The 26,998-nt window shown below is 34.6% G+C and overlaps 1 protein-coding gene across 1 annotated transcript in view; it reads left to right on the forward strand.

Moving 5' to 3' along the window:
* The window catches only part of LOC149803474 (caspase-3-like), a 50,619-nt gene extending 39,174 nt beyond the window's left edge, over positions 1-11,445 (forward strand). The window contains exon 7 of the mRNA XM_089953196.1: positions 784-11,445. Coding sequence (XP_089809322.1) covers positions 784-1,046 — 263 coding nt within the window. The 3' untranslated portion in view covers positions 1,047-11,445. The remainder of the gene's footprint in view (positions 1-783) is intronic.
* The last annotated feature ends 15,553 nt before the right edge of the window (positions 11,446-26,998 follow it).

The raw sequence follows: 26,998 nt of genomic DNA on the forward strand, positions 1-26,998 counted from the left end.
TATGAGAATCTTATTTATATACCTAGCTAGTCATTCATCTGCTAAAATGTTACCAGTCTGAGTCTGTTTTACAAAGTCCAAGCTAGTTAGCTCACATTGGAAAGAGATGAGGATGTTTGTATTGAAATAATTTGTAAATTAAGTCTTGACCCAGATCTGCTGATCTATTTATATATCTGAAAATCAGGTTCAGTGTTTGTAGCACCAGATCTGCTTCTCTATTTATGTAACTGAAAATCAGGTTCAGTTTTTGTAGTACCATATCTGTTTATGTATTTATGTAATGGCCTGTCGGGTTTTGTGGTGTTTGTAGTTTGGTTAAGTGTTTACCAAGATATGCTGCTGCATTTATTTAACTGCATATCAGGTTCTGTGTTGTTTATATTTTGTTGCTCATTATATTTGAGCAAATATGGAATTGAAAAATGTAAATTATGTAACATGCTGTACTGGCTTATATTTAGGAGTTATCATTGATGTGTATCATGTTGTAATTAGGTGGAGAAAACTGGAGGACCAATGAACATACTACCTCCACCAAATTATTAACAGGCAACCACAAATATGTACATTCATTGGCTGTGTGCATCAAACTATAGATTGCTAAGGGAGTATTAATTTACTACAACACAGCCAAATGTTGCAGGAAATGTCAGATATATTTTATCAGCATTAAAGTGGTACTTTATATGAAGTAAAATGAACAAGGACTCCATATTCAATGATTGTACTATTAATTTGTTTCCCAAAGTAAGAGTTTGTAAACCATACTTTTTCTTTCAGGTCACTATGCATTCCGTCGACCTGACACTGGGTCATGGTTCATTAAGGCTTTTTGTGATGTTTTCTCAGGCCCAGATGTGTCAAGCACAGAAATACAGAAACTACTGACCAGGGTAATAAAAAAGGTCTCATTTGAGTACGAGTCTCACTGTAAAACAAGAGAGCTAGCTGGCAAAAAACAAACCTCTTGTTGTTCTCACATGTTGATCAAAGACATTTATTTTAGGGTAGAATTGGATAAAGGTTTAGAGTCAAAAGAATAAGAAACCAAGACTTAACATCTGATTGAAAGGGATTAGAATGCAGAGCCACTGTATCAAAAGAACCTCAACGTAATGATTAGGGTAATATTTATTTATGTTAATGATTTTCAGGTGTTCATGACTTTGTTGATTGTTTTCCATATTGTATTGATTTTATTTCCTTAGTTATATTATCTGTTCTACTTTTTTATACTTCAATAAGCCCATTATTTTAACTTTTTTACATTTTATTTTCTTCCACTTTTGTGCCATATTTGATGCTTAGATAATCTGATAATATGATTGTCAATGCTTTATCTGATTTATTTATAATAATATAAATTATTATTTTAGAAACAGATGCCAAAATTTAACAAATTCATCGAAATCATGAGCTTTAGAAAGTAGGGGTCATGCTGAACTCCAGATTTCAGGGAAAGTGACTTGTCACTTGGGTGAAATAATGGCTTTATGTGGAGAAGTGAGGTAGAGTTCTGATTTTCTGATGGCTAAACAGGTTCATTGAGAACTTTCTTACTGGCTTTGCAAATTAAATAGTGTTAGAATACATGAAATTATCATTTTATACCTTTTTCAGATAATCATAATTTTTCTATCTTGAATTTGAAAAACTGCTGTATAGCTTCATTAGTTAGGACAGTAATTGTAACCTTAAAAATAGGCAACTGTTTCAAAAATAATTTCATTGGGCATACTAGAGGAGGTAGAGGGTGGGGTTGGTGAGAGTTCTTGTCAAGGTAAAGTCAGCTTCACGTTCTTGATATGTTGTAGCAAACTGTATGGACCAGGGGGACTATTTTGTTTATATCCCTCCCTAGCATGACCCCCTGATGTAGGTATTATGACTTTGGGTGTGCATAGTGGCAATCAGAGGGTGACCCCAATTCACCATCAGCACATACTACTGCAATCATTAATTGTCGTAAAGTAATATATTGATATATTCACATATATATAAGTTTTAACCATTTGTTTGAAAAAGTTGAAGATGGAGGGAGGATAATCAGGATTTTTTCAATAGGTAGGTTTTGATTATGAGAAGTTTTTTATGTCAAATATCCAACTTTAGGTTTATTAACTGAAAGATGCACCATTTTATCTTTTTTAAAAATGGGTAGGTGGAATTTGGTTAAATCTCCCCAACCTTATCTGTTGATTGCTGACTGACATGTGCTAGTACATATAGTGTCAACTAAAAGAACAAAGTAAAGTGCAAAAATCACTTGCAACCCTCTACCCTTTCCAAGCCACCCCAATCCAGAGAAAATATGGGTTCTTTACTGGGCAACAGTGATGGAAATTATTGGATTTTTCCTTTCATTTTATAACCATGCCTGCCTGGACTTTTCTGAAATAGTGAATTAAGGAGCACTACTGCATACATTTTCAGAAAAAATTACGATTTTTTTGTCTATGATTTTTAATTTAAGATGACACAAACCAACTTTCAGATCTACAAGACATCAAACCTTAGATCTTTTGAAGAAAAAAACTATCCCAAGAGTCATAATTAAAATTTTAAAACCACTATTTTTAAAGACTACCCCCCAGTCATGTCCCAAAGTTTCAAATCTGTTTCTTCAATGGTGTAGGAGATGCACTGCCTTACTAATGGAAGGATGATCAAACAGGAAGACATAATCATAAACTTTCTAAAAGATGCATGGTGATCAAAGTCTTGTTAATTTTATTTATACTTATTTAAACATTATGACTGTCATTAATAATTATGAAAAGATTTCAAATACTATTGATACTTAGAGAAATATCTTTGGCTGGCAAAGTACACCTTCTATGAAACAGCTTATCATTACATGAGAAACACAAATCAGATTCCAAATCTCTGAACTTATTAACATAACTAAAAACTATACACATTAACTTTATGAGATTTTTATTTTAATTTTTAATACCAACCATGCTTTCATCACAACTATAAACAAGAGAAACTCTAGATGAAACATTATTTTCCATCTGCCCTATTAAGATAATATTCCAGCTGTCTTCCAATTCTTCATAAATAGGAATTTTCCATTTGTCACAATGGTAAAAGTAATGGTTATGAAGTACACACAGATAGTGAATAGGAAAAGGAAAACTGCAAATAACAACATGTGCACATTGCAATTTATTAGTTTTTGTTTCTTGTGTGAAGCTTCCAGTAGCTGATTTTTTTTGTGGTATTTGTGATAGCCAAGTTCCTCAGATTACAAGGTATTAAATGTTTACTAAAGATGGCAATGAGAAAATTTTATTTCTCCACTTCAGATGATGATTTAAAAAGATATTGAAATTATTATCCTTATCATGATAATGGACAGAAACATTGTTTTACATGCAAACATTCATACAATCCATTCGTTTCCCCTTTCCAAGAACACAAATTTAACTGTATTTTGTAAACATAAACAAAATACGTTCATTGGATGCACTGTAAGTAAAATATAGATCTGATTGAAGTAAAAAATATACATAGAATCTTTCACCACAACAGTTAAACTTCTCCAAGGTAAGCTAAGTTCACGATCAGTTTAAATTGACAAAGGAATGTGGATTCTAATATATGAGAATCACTGCTAACTATGTTCACGTGAATAGTTCTGTTAAACAGTGGTTTTGAAGGTCCTTTATGTGATGTCTGAAAAAAAATTAATATGGAATATAAACTAAAACAAATTCACGTAGAATGATGCCCTGCTCTATACCTCTGCAGTACATGGAATGCACAATAAACAAATGTTGAGTAAAAATCAGCTGACATGGAGTTTAACAGTAATGGCTTTCTGAATTAGAAATAGTTTCAGGTTATGTAGATAGTGAGCATTGCAGTCATGCTGTCACAACCATGCTACAGTATTATGAATAATATGGCAGACAGGTGTGCATCAAGATTGTTCAGCCACCACCCTCACACACACACAGAGTCAACGTAAGCTGAGACCCTAAACAGCATCATATGATAACACTCATTAGATATAAAATTTTGTAACAAATAATTGTAAAGAATCTTTTTAGTAAATATATTAAACTTAAGTTCTCAATCACTGCTCAGTAATATTCTCACAGCATTTGACCTGGTTAGTCGAACTCCATTTAACAATTTAGCACATGATATGAAAGTCTATGATTTGTTTGTGAGAGTATCAATCAATCTTGGGTCATCTCTGTGCTCATCTGTTTCTCCTTCTTTCTCCCTCTATCCTAATTTCCACCACCATTCCTTCCTTTTCATTTCTGTCCTTCCTTCTCCCTTCTAACTCTGGGTCACTCCTATGCTGGCACCCAGAAAGCTTTATGTAGGCAGAAGACAAGGGACATAATTTTTTGTGCCCCTGCTCTACCTTCAGTTAATCAACCCACCTCATATTTTCTGTCAGATTAATGGGTGACTGACCTTACAAGGTCCAATATACAACTACAAATCTCCTTACAAAACTTACAGTTTTATGCCACCACATAAAAATAACAATTACTTCTATGAATATGGTAACACATTGTCTAATGTTGATATTTCCTACACCATAATCCATTACATAAATAATGAAGTAATTATTCATACTGCTTGAATGTCAAGAATTAATAAAGCCCTACCTAATGCAGTGAAAGTGCATACAGTAATCTTTGACATAATTAATAAAGTAATTACTCATACTACTTATTTCATAAGAATTAATAAAGACATACCTAACTCAGAGTCTAGGTTTATACAATTATAGATCTATGCTCATTACAGTCTAATAAATTCAAATGTACATCATACTCAGTGCAAACATAATTACAAGTAATAGCATGCAACATATTTACTTAATTACCTTTCAAAGCTCTCAATTTCAATTTTTTAACAAGCCAATCTAATCTCAAGGGCTACTTGGAGTGACTTTTTCTTTGACTTCTTCCACCCACCCCAGTTCCTTGTACCTAGAATATGCTGGTCACACACGGACACCAATACGTCTTCACTCTACCGAATTCTTCAGTGCACTACCCGAATTTAATGTAGTTTTCCTGCACATTCCCAAGTTACAAGCTTAATTTTTTTTTACTGTCCCCCCATTCAGTGTTAGCTCTCTAGTCTTCTTTGATTGGATCACTTGCATCCATTGAATTTATGGCCAACGTAACAAGGTTCTTAACACCAGATGTATAAGGTCCCCTACTAAACCTCAGGCATTAACTAAGCTTAGAACAAAGGATTATGTCTCTTTGAAGTATTCTGGTGGTCCAGGATTGCATAACACCAATGTAGTGACTGCTACCGGTCTAATAGACTGAAATCAATAAGTCAATAATCTGGACACAGACTTCCATACAAATAAGAGTTATTACAAATGCACTCAATTAAAGGTTAAAAGGATGAGTATGTGTGTATGCATTAACTTGACAGGTTAAAGGTCAAAAGGATGAGTATATATGTATGCATTTACTCTCCAGGCTAATTACCAGTAACGATAGTCTTATCCATTACATCAAATGCATATCCATTCCTCCGTCACTAATTTATGTAAATCTATCATTGTGTATTTTAAATTTGCTGCAGGTATTAATTTGAAATCATTCTCTCAGTTAGATCTGTAATTATCGAGCATTGTTAGTTAACTGTTTTGAGATGCCCATATTTCTCTCATATCAACTTATTTCAAAATCATTTTCCATAGGTTGCAAGTATCTGGCTCCAATGTATCTTTTGTACTTTCTGCTATTTTTTCTTTCACTGTCTCCGGAATGAAACTAATCCCATCAACACAGTTTCTCCACAAAACACATTTCTTTTTCTGGGTCTTCCTCACTCTCAGTATTTACTCTGAATCATCAGCTTCTATGTTAACAGCCACAATTGTTCGAACATGTATACCTTATTCCTGTGTACTGTTTATAAAATAAAAAACAACCTCATCATGTTTCAAATCAGAAAGTTAACTTTGATTATCTATGTAAACCCAAATGTTTTACAGTACTTTATAGTCAGAAGATTGTGTTTTTACAAGGACTACAATTCCCAAGAGTTTTCTGGAATTTTATATTTTGTCATATCACGCAGTAGTGCTCCTGTAAGGATAATTGTCACAATGAAACGTTAGCTTCTCCCTTTAAAATACTAACTTTATCAAAATAGAAACTGGTTGAAAAAAATTAAAGCATAAATGTTAACGCTTGATAGGAAGTGAATTCTAAGTCAGTACTACCTGGTGCCATGTTTGTTTAATTTTTAGTAAAAAATTGATTATGTATATGTATCTCCCCATTGTTCTGTGTTTTTGTATTCCTTGCAAGTACCATTCTTAAGTAATAATAAGTATGAAAATGGCATATATCATGTTTGATATATAATTCAGTTAATGCTCATCTCTTAAACTTAGTCAAATCAAATACATTTTTGCAACAGTCATATTAATTTACTAGTCATAATAGCCTTCTGATGCATGTTCATCCTTGTACTGAACAATTAAATGAGTTTACAGTGAACCCCTATGAATACACAAAATTTCTTCATTAAAACAGCAACTATCAAAAGCTAACAGAATACAGAATGCATACTATGGATACTGCATATAAAAATGGATATGTGGATTACAGCTTTAAAAAAAAAAATGCATATGTGTATTACATATGTAAACAAAATAAAAAATGCATAATATGTTTATTACATATGTAAAAGAAATGCCGAATGTATAATATGTGTATTACATATGTAAAAGAAATGCCGAATGTATAATATGTGTATTACATATGTAAAACAAAATAAAAAATGCATAAGATGTGTATTACATATGTAAAACAAACAAAAACATGTATAATATGTGTATTACATATGTAAAAGAAATGCCGAATGTATAATATGTGCATTACATATGTAAAACAAAATAAAAAATGCATAATATGTGTATTACATATGTAAAAGAAATGCCGAATGCATAATATGTGTATTACATATGTAAAAGAAAAAAAACATGCATAATATGTGTATTACATAAGGTATTCAGATTAGTGTTAGTACTGCACTACATCTAAAACTTAGCTAAATAAGAGTTAGTTATAAATAGGTTACACATCCATCTGTTTAATTATTGCTTTTATCTGCTTGTAGGTGTGGATAGTTAAATACATGCAAGTACTTAAGTTTTCTGATTGTGAACACATTGAATGTTTTGATTTTGTAGTTTTTTTTTAAAGAAATATTGTTTGATATATACATTTTTTTAATACCTCCATGACAATCTTAATATATAATTTTAAATATGTTTAAGGCTCTTGAAAATGAATCAAATTTAATACATAGTCAAACCTGTAAATAGCAGTCACTTATGTGATGAAGCCAAACTTGCCTTCATAATGCTATTATACCTTAATTGAAACAATGCCATTCTCATCAAACAGAAATTTAATTTGCATGCACTGAGCAGTCACTATTGATGTGCACCAGTGACTGCTTTGTTTGGTTAGGAGACACCTGGTGACCTACTGTGGAAAGCAGATGTCTGTTTTATGCATGATCGTTATATAGGAATGCCTGGATGAGGGGATTAGAGTGATTGTTATGACCAAGTGACCACCGTGTATAATGCTGACCACTGGGATATTTGACTGTACTTGTATTTTCACCATCCTGTGATAAGTAGGCTGGTTATGTTTGCGTTCTTTTAAAAAAAAAGTGTTTTCAATGTATTGTCAGTATTGATCGATTACAGGTTGCATGTACACATTTTCTGTTGTTCAAATCATATCGAATTATGACTTATTTTAACTTATAATATTTTTACAGATATATTTCTTTCTTTACTTTTATACCTTTATTTGTATGTACTCAACAGTGTCCTTATAGCAAAGGTCTGTACTGTCATAAAATCTTCTTGCCTTTGTAGAAAATAGTCCTATAGTTATTAGCACTGGGGAAAGACACAAGAGTTGTGGCACCAATTTTTACATCATAATTAAATGGTTTAGCAGCTAATACAGTAATTACATATGCAGCACAAAATTTAAATTTTAACATACATTTCATAGACATGCAAGATCGTTTAAAACTTTGGTATATTTTTTTTTCTATCAGCACTCGTTCATAAAATTGTAAATCATGCATGGGGTTTCATTGTATTTTGATATTGTCAGCATGTTTTCTTTAACTACTTGGTGTTATTCATGTGTTTCTTCAAATACCTGATAATAATATGTTAGAATTGCATATACTTAATAGCTAATACAGCCTGCCCATGCTAAGAAAAGATGTTCACTACATATTGGACTTGCTTTAGCTACAAAACTGATACTAGGATATCTGGTTGCCCTGGCAGAAGTGTACTTGGATGGTCTCCACTTTGATGGTTATTGGCACCAAATCCCATCCAGTCATCAGTTACCACTTGTGCCTCATCAGTATGTTGAATACAAGGTCTTACAAATACAAGTCTGCTTTATGCCTTGTGATCAGTTGAATGAGTTGTCTCATCTCAGAATAGTATATATTTTTATTTCTAAAGCAAGCACTATCATCATCATAGGCAAATATTCTGCACTTAACTGCTAATGCTTCATCGTATGATAAGCTATTTGGCTCATGATTAATTGCCTATCATTTGGTCTATAATACTTACAATTTAACTAGGTATTTGACCCATTTCTATCCATAAATAAAAAGTAAATTGTTATTAATTTCATGCAATAAATTCATTATTGAGGTTTTCTCTGGCAGTTATGTTAATTCAGAAAGTCCACATCACTGTAAGTTCAACATGATGCTTTGAGTTTACCTGTTTTTTTTATTTGTCATGCCTTCTCTAATTATTGGTATTAATAATAACAGGCAACGATTAAGTGTATGTGATGCAGGCATTTTGTTTTCTGGTGAAGACCACTCTTCCTGTATTAGTCGTATTGGGTGCAATTCAAAAACCATACATGTGACATGTGCTCACATTGGTCCAAGGGTGACAGTTGCAGCTAAGCAGTTAATCCAGAAAAATTCGAGAGCAAAGAAATCTACCTGCACCACCAACATTGTCAGTATTTTGACTGAAGCTTTGCAGGTGGAACGCTGTCCCATCAAGAAAAAATCTGGTGATCTTTGCTATCATGGGCTTCTGACATAACTGAAGCCTCACTGTTGCCCCAGGCCCCTGCCACAACCCAAAATATGTCATCACAGCACAACACATTGGGATAATACAGACATGGTATGGTGGCCCAATCAGACCAGTCATGGGCCTTCATTAATCACAAGCAGACCCCAGTACTGGCTTCAGTGATTGCTCCTGGTATAGTCAATACTGGATTTTTTGTACCGGACACCAGTCAGCCTCAGAACACGTACATTCCAGCTATGATCTTTCTTGATATGCCCAGTCTGTTGAAGATAGACAATGGAATGAACCCACAGTCATAAGGTCCTATTGTCCAATGAGGCGAGATGAGATGAAATAGCAAACAAAACTATACATTTTGGTAACACAGATGGGTTCTCAGAACCAATGACATTGGAACCTTCTCTTTGTCTCACCCTACTTGTCAGATGATGGAGGAGGAACTGTGGATCTTTGACAAGGCAGGAAATGAGATTTACCACCTTCTTCACAAGGTTTGCATCCAAAACCCTCGGAATCTTGGGATGCTAGGATTCTCTCCATTTTGGAGAGACTCTACAGGGCACAGCCTAAATTGGACCTTTTGTTGCTTGCCTGGTAGTGGTGAGGGAACTAACTCACCTTTGTCTCAAGACCAGGAGATTGCCAGACAGCAAAGAGTAGTCTATCCTTTCTCTTACACTTCAGGCCCTGGTTTCAGCCTCCAGTTAGATGGAGATTTAGCAATGACCTAGGCACATGTCCATGTTAAGTTTCTGGGGAACTGAAAGCTCATACTCTAGTTGACTTAGCCACCTATGCTGATCTTTTTTTAGTTGCATCTTTCCGTGTGTTGAAGTTGGAATTGTTCTGTCCAACTGTGTTGCAGAGATTGTTAGAGCCCATTATGCAGACATCAAAACAAACCCTCTCAATGTGTATGTCACTCTCTGCAGGGCTTGAGCACCGTCCATAGGGCTGCTGCTTTGGAGACATCAAAGATTTTGTTTGAGCACAGTAAAAGCCATTCGTGAACTTCCAAGTCATTTATTAGCTTCTTAATGTCATTGATTACTCTACCTCTGCTGAAGTTGTGGAAGTGAAAAAGTTTTCTCAAAATCACAACCATACACAAGACTATTTAATAATCTTAGCCCACATCTCACAGGAAACTCAGAACTGTTTCAGTTAGAAAAATTGGAGACAGGGCCAATTCCGTTACAAGAGGATGTAACTCCCTCTGCCTCAAACCAATTATGCCAATATATTATTTTCAGGTAATATATTTGAAAAAGAAACAATTTTAAAGGATAAATATGTTCCTTTAACAATACTTATCCAATTATAATACATACATACTCTCCAAAAGCCCTATCTGCAGTCCATGGAATATGGACTAATGGATGATTGATGGGTTTTGGTGCCATTTTCTCTATCTAATAGCAGACTACTAAAGTCTGATTTTTGTCTATGCCAGCATATGACTTTTTAGTACTTTTGTTGCTAAAGCAAGTCAAAGACAGGGTGAACTTTCTCATCTTGGGAGGATCTGGTCTTGCAATGTAGTGAATTTCTTTTCATTTCTGTTCATTTTTTACTGCCAGGTCTATATCAGTTTCATTGGTTCTGATTTATTTTTATTAAGTTAAAGGTCAAATATTTGTGCCAGTATCTTTTAATTGTTATCAGTTGTTATATATGACTTTACATAAGGGTACTACTTCAGGGCCTTCCATTAAGGTTGGAGGGTGAGTTGCCAAAGTAGGGGGCTTTTGTGGGACCTCTTTCAACAGGGATACAGAGGTATTTTTTGAGTAGCCAGGTGTAAAATAAAAGTCCAGTTAATCACCTGGCTTCTGGTTGATAAGGAAAGCCCTGCTACTTGTATGCAACTGTTAAATAAGGGTAGACATGGACAGTATTTCAGTCAGGGTGGACAATGACAGTATTTCAGTCAGGGTAAACATGGACAGTATTTCAGTCAGGGTAGACAATGACAGTATTTCAGTCAGGGTAGACAATGACAGTATTTCAGTCAGGGTAGACATGGACAGTATTTCAGTCAGAGTAGACATGGACAGTATTTCAGTCAGGGTAGACAATGACAGTATTTCAATAAGGGTTATGTTTTGAACTGTTAGCACAGCAAACTATTCGATTCTGTCAAACGACAGAAACACACACACACACACAAATGATTGAAATAGCAATATTTAGAATTTTTCAGGCTTTTATGATGTATTTGTATTTCTTTGATTTGTTCTCTTCGATTGCTTTTAGAATTTTGTTTAAATTTTAATATGTATCAGAGTAAACAGTTTTCAATAAACATCATCTACAGTTGACGTGAGTTTTAGTCCAAATTTTGTACCATGTCAAGGTCTTTCAAGCCTGTGTGAAATTACCTTTCACAAGAACTCATCTTTTTCAGTGAGTAAAAATGCGGTTGCATACTTTTCAAGCAGCAAGCTATGTCACTAAACCATTTGCTTTTATTTCAGCTTCCATAAACTAATCGACAGCCCATTTACTGCACTTGTAAGAGTATAACATATAATGCAGACAGCATAGACAAAATCTCATCTCCAGCCACATAATGTAGCGGTATTTAGGCCCTGTATTCCTAAAACTATGTTAGGTCATGAGTCAAGTGCAAGATCAAACCCATCTACCCCACTCCCAAATAGATATGAAAATTAGAGCACAAAGAACGTCGTGGAAAACTTCTTAATTTCAAAACAGTTGGTTTTATCCTGAAAAGTCTTTAAATATTTTTAAAAACACCTTATGTTTTGCCAAAATCTCTTTAAATTTATATGAGGGAATATAGAAGGTTTAAAAAGATTAAAATGTATCTTTAAATTTAAATTTTTTGTTAGTTACACATTTTTCAAAAATAATTAAAATTTAATCAAATTGCATGGATCAAAGGACCTCACACTAGTAGTTATGTAAGTTTGTCCTGAAAACTCCTTGAGTTTGAGAAAGTTGTTTTTATCCTTGAAAACCCATTACGTTTTTTTGAAAACCTTGAACTTTGCCAAAGACTGGGTCAATCAGATTACACAATACTAGTAGTTACCAGATAGAGCAGCATCCCTTTGCTGTAGTGGTGGAGTTATGTGTTTTACAACAATACAGGTAAACATCAGGGGATAATTTAAGTTCTGTATGAAAAAATTCTTCTTACAAACTTTAACTCATTCAGCCCCAATCCCACCGGTAGGCGTGATGAGGCTGTACCCTATTTCCAAGCTCTGCAGCATCAAGGTCATTTAAGATACACCACAGTGGGTGGTATTACAAAAAAGCAGACAGATATAGCTCTACAATGATACCAAATAATCTGGAAGTTCTAGTTGCACTACAAAATAAAGAGGGTAAAACCTTATTTTTTGGACCTGTTTGGTTTTTCACCCAAAATTCGCTCGTGGCCGGAATGCGATTTTGTGTCTGGATTTTAGACCTTCTGGCCTCAGCTCTAAGGCAGACCAGTCTGAACTGCACACAGACAGGTGAACCTTTGCATTAACAAGGTTAAGGTGGGCATTTGGAATAAACAGTGGTCTCCATACAAAAATGATGGGTCCATTAAGCAAAAGAAAAAAAAGAACTCCAACTTTTACCCTTCTGCTCATGCACAAGCAAAATAACAATGGAAAACAATGTTTCTAATACAACTAAGCATTAATCTCATGGAAAATCTGTTGAAAGCTGATGTATTCAAAAATAGCCCCCAAAATGTCTTTCCTACTCGCATTTCAGGCGAAAATTGACAAAAAGCTCCAGGGCTGAATGAGTCAAGTCCTTGAAAATTTGAAAAGTCATTCAAACTCACCAGAGCTGTAAGTCCACCTAGCCTTGAGGGGGATTCTTTGGATAGTATATTTGTTTACATGTAAAAACATTTAAAAAAAGAAATTGTTTTAAATTAACTTTCATATATTGTTAGTGACATTTTCACAATAGTTTCTGTTTAATTGAAATAATTTTGAAAGGATAAGGTTTCATTTGTTCTTTGAATACATTCCTCAAAAACATTAACATTTGGAATATAACCCAGCTACTGTACTCTCGAATCCAGCCCTACTAAATTACAGAAATTCATTTTCTCTGTCTACACCATATAGACAGAGGGCAGCAACTCTTGCCCATTACTTCCCCTTGCCACCATTAGGTGTAACAAGGATTTATGCTTTGTTTCCATGCACTATAACATACAGAATAAGGCTCTCGTTAATCCAAGTCTTTGTGTGTGAAATTCAAGCCATATATTTTTAAATTTTGGATTTAATTGGACCAGTATTGATTCATAAACAGGTGGCATGCATTACTTTTTTGGTTTGGCTGATATTTTGTGAAATTTGTCACTTTCTCAGACTTGGACATTTTAGACCACATTGTACATGCTGTTGTTGATGCATGTTGACTTTCATTAGTTCTTGCATGCCATCTTTTATTTTACACACTCTTACATGTTAATATATCTACTGAAGCAAAGATAAAGAGAAAAAGCAAGGCCAGTACAGATGTACTAATTATACATTAAATACAGAATCAGTTGTAAGCCTTGTGGGGGATGTTACCAGGTCCACTCACCCACCCACCCACCCACACATAAAACCAGAAGGCGAGATGAATGCAGATAATGTTGCTGTCACAGATATGCCAGTGTTTCAAGAACATATGCATTGACTGCTACAGGAGATAGCAAAGCAAAATTCCTTTACCTATCTTTCATCTTTAGCAGATAATTTGGATAAAATGCGGAATTGTTACCCCATTTTTAGGCAGCCCAGTGCATGCAAGTCCTTCCACAAATTTGAACTGGACTTTTGACCCATAAATATTGTTCGGATCCAGTGGATGCAGTATATAATACTGTCTTGCTGTCCAGAGATATACTGGCTATCCAACCAGCCAAGCCATCCCAATCCAGACTCAATTAAAGGGATCTTAGTGATATATCTAACCATTTAGCAAGACATATGGCTACATATATTGATAAGGATGAGAATCATAGTGAAAAATCCATTCATCTAGACAAGCCAATGGTTACACATGCAAATCAGGACAGGGACTGTTTTGGAAAATCCGTCTGTGCAGCCATGCTTCCAGTATGACCAGTACTGAAGCCATTCTTCCGGCAAACCAGCCATCTGACCAGGTGTGATAAAATTCCCTGGCAGAGCCAGCTTTTCTTACTTTGAACCACCTACCCCCAGAGTATTAGCAGTTGTTTATTTAGGGATGATGGCATTGCATCATCATTATCTCAAGGCGAAGTTTATCCTGAAATGGAAGCAGACAAGGACCAAGAGTATTCATACAGTGACTGTGAAGATACTTCTGAGCAATAGCCATACTTTGATCTAACCATGGAGAGGATGGAGTTTAGTTTTAAGGATGCCATTGAAGAAATATACCGTATGTTGCTGGCTTTAGAATGCCATCTACCACCAAGCATGACTATAAAATCAAAGCACTGGTCAATATCGATGATGAGGAATAGTCACCTTCTTTCCATCTGCTTCTCCAGTTAGCCAGACTCAAGGAGATGAACAATCAGCTGTTCAAACATATCTGTGACCTGGGGAATGCTAAAGCCTTCTTTTCAGAAATCTAGGTATTTACCACTTTGTCATTGCACTGGTTCTGGGCACATTCTACTAAACTCCCAGAGTCAGACAAGAATGTAACCATTAACATGTCTACCCCATGGCTTTTTATGGTGGATAAGAAAGTACTTCTTGGCACATCAAAGCTGGTTTGAAAAGTTGTCACTTCTTCAATGCTGAAACTGGCATCATTAGAAATTTTCCAACTACTGGAAAAATCAGCCAAGCAACACACCTGGGAGTCGATGCTTGAATTGCAGCTGACCATACAGTGGCAAATACATTGACTGCCTCTGCCAACCTTGACTTGACATCGTATGATGCATGTATTTCTGCCACTTGGCTCGCCATTGCTTATTTGGGGGGCAAATATGAAGTTGTTCAGAGAGAGGTGGTTCAGGAACCTCCTCTCCAAATGGTCACTCCATCAGCATCCTTGCTTTGGAACCTGCGTGGCAAGTCAGTCAAAAGATATCTTTTATGCCTCAAGGTTTGATCAGATCTAAACCTTTTGCCAGCAGACAACAGCTGAATCAGTCTTGGAGCAAATTTTACTGTGGAGGTATGAACAAAGTTCGTCTATCCTCAAGCCTCTGCCTTCCCAATGCCGACTTAACACCCCTACCGCCTGTAAACAGCCTACTAGTGGGTACCAGATTCCTGCATGTCTGTTCACACTGGATCAACTTATTCCCACAAAATGGGCCCCTGAGTCATTTCAGAGGGGCTTTGGATTTTGTTTATCCAACCCCCTTCTTTCATCCTCTCTACTTTTAATAGATATGCCATCAGATTGGCAAAAGGACCACATTCTTCACCAAAAGGAGCTCATCAACAACCAGGTGGTGAAGATCTGAACAACCCTTAAGGTGTAAATCAAGTTGAGGCCAATCATAGACCTGAGTTGCCTCAAGCATTTATTCTTCTGCCAAATGTCAAGATAGAGATGGTGAGGTCTATCCAAGCAGCAGAGAAGGTGAACAGACCACTTGCTGGAAGGTCCATTTTTGACAAATAAGGCTTCCTACGAAAACGAAAAAAATAAGGTCAATAACATCAAACCAAAGCCTCTAACTGACCGAGAGTTTCTCAAATTGGGTTAGTTTATTTTGTTACTTTATCTTTGTCTTTCATATTTTTGTTAATTTGTAAGTGCATTCGCTTACCCGCCGGATGTTTCATTGAGGTCACACCCTCTCTGCTTCTGTAATGTGTGAATATTAAATCTTTATTATATCAGTCTCTCTACCAAATATTTTATAAAAACCTATATGATATCACGATCGAGGATCATGTAAATTTATTGTTATAAATCCTTGTGGGGTAGATTGTGCTTTTGAAAAGAAGTTTTCGAACCTAATTATGTCCATATCCCCACTACACCAAGTCTGATAAATATTTTGCAGAGTATGTGTATCAACTCCATTAAACACAACTAAAATGTTACAGTTATCTCTGATCACTTTAGGTATTTGTGTATATCACTGAGTAACATAAATAACATCAGTATTTTTACGTCTGTCACGAGAAAATAATCTAGCTGGATTTGATTGTTTGTCCAGCATTACATCATCGTATACCATGACATTATTAATAAATCCATTGAGGTCATCTACAGATGGGGCTTCATCAATATCAGTGATAAAATCAATAATATCATTACCATCTTCATCCAACAATTTTGCATTTTCATTAAAATCTTTAAGTACATCGTAACGTCTCTGATTGTCAACTGACGGAGCTACTAAATATAACTTATCCCATTTGAGTCATCTCATTATCAGATTAAGTAATAATTGTGTTTTACCAGAACAAGATGGACCTATGATAATTGCTCTGATAGAATTTGGTAGCGCTGGATAATGCTTGACTGGCTCTTGCTTTCGTGTCACTGAGAAATCAATGACATCCATGTTATGCAAATATAATAAATAATATGGATTTATATTTTATTCTATGTAGAGCATTCACTCCCACAAGTGGATTAAAAACAATAATAACAAAAAAAAAAAAGCATGCACCTATAGACAAGTGTGTAAAATGTGGTGCAAAACAAATCTAAATTTATTTCTAATACTAAAATCGGTGGTGATATCGTTGATTTATTAGGAAAATTACCAGGAACTCCATGGGCTAAATACCCAGGAGAAAAACATCTTCCTGGATATAATTATTGTGGTCCTGGAACTCGACTTGATATCCGACTTGAGATCAACCAAAACCTGGAGAGTATCCAATAAATGCAATTGATCAAGCATGTCAAATTCATGATGTAGCTTATAAAAATCCAGATCTGCAACAACGACATATTGCAGATGTGAAGTTGATTCACTTAAATTCCATAAAAAAATAAATTTTTTGGAGAATTATTAGCTAATTGGTTGATAAGATCTGCGATGAAGGTTAAACTAGTGCTAGGGGCTGGTAATTAAGCATCTGATTATTAAAATAATGGAATGAATGTATTATAGCCCAAAAGGATATTTGAGGGGTAGAGCAGCGATTAGTAAACTCGCTGATGCAGCAAATGTTACACGTTCTGTTGCTGCAAAATGGTTAGCATGACAGGCAATATGGCAAATTTTACTACCACCAACTAAATAAATTCTGCCTGCTAATTTTGATGTCAGCACTCTTAATGAAGTTCATCAAGCAGATATTTTGTTTTTGCCACATGATACTATTAAAATTGGTAGACGTCAATCAAGTACATACAAATACGTGTTAACTGTCGTTGACATTGCAAGTAGATATAAGGAAGCAGAACTGTTATCATCTAAAACAACAGCTGAAGTTTCTTCTTTTGAACAAATGTATCAATGAAGACCCTTGTGATGGCCACAGTTACTACAGGTTGATCATGGCAGGGAATTTCTTGTTGCAGTATCATCTCTGATGAAAAAACATAATGTCAGAATTAGATGAGGACATACCACAATTCATCGTTATCATGCAATTGTTGAACGATTTAATCAAACACATGCTGAGCGGTTATTTGGATATCAATATGCACATGAAATAATTCAGAAAGGTATGAGTTCTCGCGAATGGGTTGCAAGATTACCAAGTGCGACAGCTGCATTAAATAATGAAATTACTCATGCTACTGCCATGAAACCCATTAATGCAATTACAAAAAAACATACCAATACAACGACATGACTTTTCAAAACAACCAGCATTAGGTAATGTTACTGACAGATATTTATATGAACCTGGTGAACTTGAAGGTGGTAAAGAAAGAGCAACTGATCCTATTTAGAGTATTACGATGCATCAAATTTCTAGCGTGGCGAGATTCATGGGTAGATCTGCAATCTACGGATTAGATTCAACTGATCCTCAACTTGGATTTATACGTGAACAATTACCAATAATTCCTGAATACACACAATTACCACTGCATTCACTTTTATAAACTAGCACCTCAACGTCGATTACATTCAAGACAGGTCAGCATTACATTTTAGTGTGTATGACCAACACTACTAATAATTCTATCTACAGTAAATTGTCTTGGACTATTATTTGAATACTGCCACAACATTACTGTGTTACAGCTCTCACAACGATTATTCTGTTATTGTTGTTTTAATGTCATGATAAATTCAGCATCAAGATCAAAGTTGAGCTTATTTTTTTGGTCACGCTGTTTATAACTAGTTATTTTCTTAATATGCCATTATTAGGTTCCTGAATTTGATCATTATTTTCTGTGAAGTCTATGACAATTCTCCACAGCTGAGATTTTGTTCTGACTAGAGACACTGTGAGATAAACTAAATTTGACCATTCGATACAATTATCGACTCTCCAAACATTTGTATCAGAGGTGGTTAATCCTTGTGATGAATAAATTGTCATTGCGTATCTTAGTGTCCATGGAGTTTTGTCCATAGTTAACGTGCTCTCAACAACATTGATAGGTACTTAAACAATATCATTTAATACAAGATTTTGTTTCTCTGATGATCCTGGTATATCAACGTCGATAGTCTGTGGTCGCATATCTGCTGGTTGATAAGAGAATGGTATGGGTAAATTTGAAAAATTTTCTTTATGTAACATAAATAATTGTTATGGAAGTGTATCACGAACTATCTTTCTACTTGCAACTATCAAATTATTTGGTCTCCATAAATTCCCAAAAATTTTAATAGGAGTTTCTGAAATTATTTCACGCATTATTTCACAATGAACTTTATTCGGTTTTAGTCTGATTAATTTCTTAAAGTCTCTTAATTCTGGGTCAAGCACTCTATGATCATCAGTATTTCTTCATAATAATCCACAAGTTATTTCAGCCATTTATGTAGAGACAATCCAACAACATGACCGCCACACATTATTACAGCAGTATTTTTTGTCAATAACCAATCAAGAAATATTTTTAATGTTTCTAATGAAACTGCATATTTCATCCCAAACAATAATCCTTGGAATATATTTCTCCCATTTGTTCATGAGTCCATTTATCTCCCTTCCATCGAAAGAATTTATGAAAAGTGCATGATTTCATATTTCTTTCTCTCATTTCTCTTGCGAGTCTGTGTGTAGGTGTTAATACAACTATTTCTGAGCAACTGTACTGTTCAAGAATAATTTAATCACACGAGTTGTTTTACCAGAACTTCCAGGTCCATTGAGATAAATTGTTTTATGTATAACAACAGGATCATATACCGATGGTGCTGATGAAAATTTTGATATTTGATTTTTTTGGTAATTAATATCCTTAATTTCATTGGTGGCAGATTCAGAATAATTAAGTATATTTTCTTGTTTTATTCTCCATTGACTCCATGATGCATTAGTGCTGATATGTAGTTGTTCTTGCAATCCCGTATTTTTTTATATATATATAAAATGAATCCAGTGACTCTGACAACAAAATCAGAACCTCTATTTGTTATCAATAATAAATTTATTGAAACATACACAAGCACTGAAGATCTTAAATGAGTAAGCTGCGGTGACTCACCATCAGTATAACTCACAATTGTACCTAATTTAGTTCCGTCTGATAAATTAACATTACTTCGACTTATAAACAAGTTTCTATTCATTGTATCAGCATTTATAAAATCGAGTTCAGCATCATCCATAATCTATCTTGTATAATGTCATTTATGATCAAATGATCCTCCTTGGGTGAATTTACTGATTTTTTTTTCTGCCAAGATCTTTTGTGAGTTTATTCTCAAAATCAGTTATATCAGGATTTTCATCATCAGAATATTACTTTTGTTGTGGTATCCAAATTTCCTACTGCAGATGACATGACATAATTGCTTCACTTACTGTTAGCAATAATAGTATTTTTATATCGTGCATATACCGTAATAATACTATTGGTGCCCACATTTTGTTTGAAAAATGTTTGCCAAACCAGACATACATAACAAGTTGGATGAAGATTTTCAGCAAAATTAAATCACTCGATTCAAGCGAATCCAGTCAAATAAAAATCTGGTTATGGTCCGTTTATCGATACTCTGGTCATCTCGTGTGTTGGATGTCCAAATCACTCAAAATACTTAGAATAGTCTCTCATAGCAAGAAAACTTCCCGGATAACATGCAACCATATCAACCAAAATAACATCTCTATAATTGTATTTAGTATTCCATTATCCACCGTGTCTGTATTGACACAATTACGTTGTATTTCTTCAAGAAAATCCAATCGTGTTGGTTTCCATGAATTTTTCTCTCTAGCAAAATGAGCAGCAACTGGCAGAATGGTAACACAATTGCTCAGTAATTGTTCAGCATCGTCATGGGTATATTTCAATGCAATATCTTTCATTTCTTCATGGAGAGATTCTGTGCGATAAATAACTCTGTTAGGCTGTACAAACTGATCATAGTTTCCATTATCTGAACTTTGAAACAGCCACACGGATACAGGATCATTCTTACTTATTTCATTAATAAAATCAAATATATCTCCTTAGTAAAATTTAACAATTCAATTTCGTGGAAATATTGTTACTGCATTAGTCCACGCATGCACATTATGATCAATAATTTGAAGTTCCTTTTGATTTATACTTTGATTTGTATAAAATCTCTCCAGTTATCGTTCTTAATGTTGTTGGAAATTTTAATTTCTTTCCTAATTCAGTAACGTCATTTATTGTGGCTCCTTTATCCAGGACTGATTCAGCCCATTTGTTTATTTTTTCACATCACTGATCCGTTAAACCATTTCCACTCATCGCGTTTGTAAAATGTTCCCTTACTCGTTCAGCTACACAATTTAGCCTTGACAAAGTTAAAGACGAAGATTTCAATGGTTTTAGATCATGAACGCTGGGTTTATCATTCAGCGGATAAATTCCATAAATAACTGCGGTCACAGGATATGCTCTTTCATAATACGGTTTGTCAATACCAGTCAACATTCCTGGTTTGGAATTTTTACTTAATACAGAGATTGTTTCATTATGAAGGACAGGGTCATGTTTGTCACTGATAATCTAAATATCATCTACTTCCTTAATATATTTTACTCTGAAAAAATATCTTGTCTATTGAGATAATTAATAATCGTCGTTGGTCGTTCATTGTGGCATTGACATCATCAGTGTTGCATGTGATTTTGAATGTTGACCACACATGAGATGCATTATCATTGCAAAATTATTTGTTAGCAATACGAATACTTTTAATCAGAGTTTCCACCGGATCAACCAGAGCTTATCTTCGTAAGTCAGGGGTTTTCCTGTCAAGATCGAAACTAGATTTCAGGTTTAATTCTAATCACTAATAATATCTCATCCATATTATAATTAGGACATATATATATATATATATATATATATATATATATATATATATATATATATATATATATATATATATATATATATATAATTCGTACAAAGAATAAATGCAAATGGCTTATGATAGGCTCTACAACTTGTAACAAAGCTTGCATAAATGCATTTTGCAGATATCATTTACAAATTGTATGGAGAGGGAGTTTAGGACCTAAACCGTGTTTGAGATATGGTGTTGGGTTTAGAGAAAAAATAGAGAGCTCAAAAGAATATTATGAATAACACTGATAATAATGACAAAGAAATGCAAAAGATTATGTAGCCAGATTTTCAAAATGATTTAGACGAATCATTATTTAACAAATGATATTATTATTTAAACTGAGTAAAAAGAATTTGTGAAACATCCTATCATCAAGGATTACAATGCATCTCGTGATGGTGTAATCAGGAACTGTCAGCTAAAAAATCAGTTGGTAATGTCACTAACGCTGGTTATCTCATGTTCAATACTAAGGGGAATAAACATTATTCCTGTCATAAATTCATATATGAGTGTTTCAACGGATTAATCGAGAAGAGTCTTGTGATAGATCATATTGATTCAGATAAGAAAAACTACTCTTTACGTAATTTCCGAGCTATTCCAGTCAGATCAGCAAATTTGGAAAAACCGAAAAAAATACAAAAATTGCAAAAATTATTACGTCTGTAAATACAGAAACTGGCTAAGAAATAATATTTCAGTCAATGAATACAGCTGTAAAATATTTTGATATTAACTCGCATTTGGAAAAACATGTCACATATAATATTTCCAGATCTGCTTTCTCTAAGAAATATAAACGAAAGATAACTGTCAAGCTAAAACTCTCTCCGGCAGAGTAATCAAGTAGTTACATCAGTTTAAGAAAATATTTACTTACCTCTGTTCACTCGAGAACGCACTTCCAGACTGACTGGGAGAGTTGTTTTTGAGTTTAATTATTGTGGCATGCACACAATTGTGCATACTAAATGAATATTTCACTTACCTCTGTTCACTCCCAAATACACTTCCAGACTGACTGGGAGAGTTGTTGTTTAGTTTAATTATAGTGGCGTGCACACAATTGTGCATGTGCCACTTGACTGGGAGAGAACGATTCTGTGCCTTTTATAGTCTGTGCAGAACATTGTAGAATGACGGGCATTTCCAGAGTAACTCAATCATGTGATTTTCTAGAACATTTTGAAATGACAGGGATTTCCAGAATAACTCAATCAGGTGATTTTCTATAACATTTTGAAATGACAGGGATTTCCAGAATAACTCAATCAGGTGATTTTCTATAACATTCTAGAATGACGGGGTTTTCCAGAATATTTTGTGTAGACTATAAAAGGCACATAATCGCTCTCAGTCAGTCTGGAAGTGTATTCGGGAGTGAACGGAGGTAAGTGAAATATTCATTTAGTAACCTAGAGGTTGTGTTTGCACTATATTACAAAATTATATTATATCGTCTTGGTTGAGGAATACAATATATATATAAAATGATTATTGAAAGTACCACCCAACCAAAGCAAATTTGCTTAGGTTAGGTGGCACTTTCAATAATCATTTTATTAAGATAATCGAGATCTGATAAAGCATGTTCTAATGTATTAATTCAATAATAAACGCTTCTTCCTCGACATCCCATTTCCTAACAAGATTAATAAAATCCTCCAGAATAACCTTGATAGTATATACTTAAACCTGGCCATGGATGTTTTGTACCATCAGATTTAATATTATATATTATTTTTTTGTCCTTAATTATATCACAGTCATAATTTTTTGGTAGTTCTGTAAACTTCCATGGGAATTTTTCTTGATATTTTGGAAGATTTATGAATATTTTCTTATCCGTGAGGAAATCATCAAGTTTTGGTTTCTGGCAGTCCTTGATATTCAGATGGAATTTCAGGCCATCCTAACACACTTCTGATAGATGATTGATAAATACCTACAACATATTTTTCGCAGCTGATAAAGTTGGTTCGTGAACAGTGATAGCCATTTTTTAATCTTTTCCTATTATAGATTTGATTCTGCGACGGAATTCATCGTAATTGTTTTCATCCTGATAATTACCTGTTGGAATTCCAGCAACTTGCCAATCAGGAGTTCCATCATCTTTATTTTTATGCAAAAATACAAGCAAATTATTTGCTGTCAATCCAACAAATGATTTTGATCTGACATTTTGCCAGCTGTAATATACTCATAATTGTGCTATTGCTATTTCTTTCACTGGAATTGCAGTTGGAAAGTTAACATTAAATTCAGGATTAGTTGAGCTTACTGATATAATCGTTGCTTTTGATGGACTTGTATTAACTGTAATGTTATTTGTTTTTGAAGAATAACTGCAGAAGACGTTCTATAGTATTTATTAAATACAAGACATCAATACAGCTTGGAAGGGGAGTAAAGTCTGCCCTGAGCGTATATTTCCCATGGAACTCAAACCCTAGTGAATGTATAACATAAACCAGCTGTTTGTGGTGTATCAGTTCTAGTCCAGTGTGGGATATCTGATTACTTTTACTGTCAAGTGATATTTCAAAGCTAATTAGATTAAGGCTTACACTACATTAACAACAATCTGTTGTAGTAATTCGTTCGGGGTTGATATTATTATTAGTATTATTATTTAAATCAGGTGTGGATTCTATCACAGTCATTGCTTCTTTGTAGATTTTAATCATCTCCGTGAACTCAAAATTTTCCATCACTGAGGCTTGATGATAATAATGAGGATAATTTGAGTATGCTAGCATTGCTGTAATTTTATTATATAATCATGCAATTTTGCATTTGTGCATGTACATATTTTTTTTTTCTTGTTGATATTTAGAAGGCCAGCAATTGTTGTTGCAGCTGAAACACAAATTGTTACAACTACTGGTGCCATCACTAGCAATGGTGTTATTGTTGATAATAATAAACCAGTTCCAGCAATAACAGCAGATGCCTAATATACAATTATGTCAACGACAACTACACGTAAGCGATATTTGTTTAATTTTGCTGTATACATTTTTTTTGTTGCCATTCACGTGCTTGATTATATCTAAAACGTTGAACGTTAATCGGAATGCGCATTATATTTTAAGTAGGTGGGAATTTAGCTACTAATTCAAGAGACCAATAATAAATCAAGCCGAGATTTTTTTCTTTGGGTTCCACAGTAGATGTTTCCTCGTCATTTTGCTCCAACATCACTAACATTGATCCAGAGGATCCAGTTAGTGGATAATGCTGTGAAATTGTGGTAGACATTATAAATGTTGTAACACCAGGTACTGACAGCCTGTATATACCAGTAACCTCAGCGCGATGATTAATGTTTTTATTGACTGGTGATCATAATGCTTGATCAGATGCTACAGTATACACTGAACTGTCGGTAAATAATTTTATGTCAGAGAGTTTAATATCAACGACTGGTGGACTTCCAAAAAATTCATTAATGGATCTATTTCTGTTTGTATGAAAATTCATAAACAATTGTACATGATTAGAAAAATCAGTTTTAAATGAGGTCATTTCATTATTAACTGCAACTAACGAGTTCATCATTGGAAGGTTTTTATTACTGATATATTTCTTTGTTACAGCATCATTGTCTGATTCTGGTCCCGAGTTTGCTCAGCAGTTTGTTTTAATGCCAGAAGAAGACTCACTGGCTTATGCAACTCTTTCAGTAACCTTTGTAACAGGTTTAAAAAATTGACGTTCTTGCAGTTTTTGTTTAAGAGCGTCATGAGCAAGAATATGTTTTAATTGCTTCTAATCTTTCTTGAGCTAATCTACTATTATAAGATTCCATTATTGATATATTAATGATTTAATTACTCACACATTTACAGCAGCAAAGGAGGTACGACCTCAATGAAACATCCGGCGGGTAAATGAACACACATACAAATTTAGAAAAGATAAAGGAACAAAATAAACTAACCGAATTAGAGAAACTCTTGGTAAGTTAGAGGCTTTGGTTTGGCGTTACTGACCTTATATTTTTCATTTCGTATGAAGCTTTATTTTTCAAAATTGAACCATCCAGCAAGTGGTCTATTCACCTCCTCTGTTGCTATCCAACTCTCCATCTGAAGAGATGAATATACAATCAGTCTCAATCTCACAGATGCCTACTTTCATGTCTCTTTTCACCTGGCATCAGTAAAATTTCTTCAGTATGCTTACTGTGAGAGAGTTTACCAATTTTGAGTCCTTCCTTTTAGAATAAATATTGGCCCCTGGGTCTTCAGCAAAATTATGGATTGCATCATCACCCTGTTCTGGTCGACATCCTCAATGGCCAAGGCAGCACAAATGGATGATCTCCTCAAAAAAATATATGGTAAGTGCTATTGTCCTCACAGGCCAAAACAATATTCTCTCCTTTTTGAATCAATCTGTGTTTTCTAGTAAATGGGGAAAAATCCAACCTTCATGCATCCCAGTGTTTTGTTCACCAGAGTATGAAGTTTATAACCAATCTCAGTCTTGTATGTTCTTCTCCACATATCTGCATTCTGTGGTTCATAGAAATCATAGGGCCATTTCCAATAGGATATGGATTTCAGTGAGAAAGTTCTTGTAGCTCCTCAGGTTACTCATTGAGGCAGCAGATCTAATCATGCTGGGCCACCTTTATATACGTGCATTACAATGTACTTTGCTAGCTCAGTGGTGCCATTTTTCCAGTCCATTCTATCAGAAGTTAAAGTTAACAAGTTAAGTACAATCATTCCTGTGTCAGTGGTGCAACCATGGTTGGCTCAAAACAGGAATTCCTCTGGAGAAATCCCAGCTGAAAATGACATTATGTACAGATGCTAGTATATATCGTTGGGAAGGCCCTCTTGCTACCAGGCTTCAAGACAGTCAGTGGCAAATGGGGACCATGGGAATGGCCTTGTCACATCAGCCTTCTATAAATGAAAGCCATCATAAACATATTTCGCTCTGGAAGGCGGATGGGGAGTCATGTTCTGTTGGGCATTTTATGCAGTGGTGTCTAACCTCAAACAGGGCACCAAATCGACTGACCTGTGTGTGTTAGTTTGACAGTTTCTTTGTTGGTGTTAACCAACTTGTTATCAACGTGTAAATCAAACACATTCCCAGCATACTCAATGTTCTGGCTGATGTTCTATTTAGACAGGGTCAGGTCTATTCATATGGAATGGTCCTTTCATCTGTCAGTTTTGCATTGGACATGTACACTTTGGCATCTGATGATCGGCCTGTTGGTGATGAGGTAGAACCACAAGATGCTCACCTTTGTTTCAACAGTCCCAGAGCCAAAAGCTTGTGCTGTGGATGTGCTATCAATCAGTTGGTTGGAACTCATTGAACCTGTTATCATAGAAAATCTGTTTCAATATAGCTTTAGCTACAGCTTGCAGGATGAGTGAGTTATATCCCCTTGAAGTCACCCCAAACTATCTTTAGTTCAG

Source organism: Sinohyriopsis cumingii, chromosome 3 (assembly GCF_028554795.1).
Source record: "Sinohyriopsis cumingii isolate HCF-2022 chromosome 3, ASM2855479v2, whole genome shotgun sequence".
Taxonomy (NCBI): Eukaryota; Metazoa; Mollusca; class Bivalvia; order Unionida; family Unionidae; genus Sinohyriopsis; species Sinohyriopsis cumingii.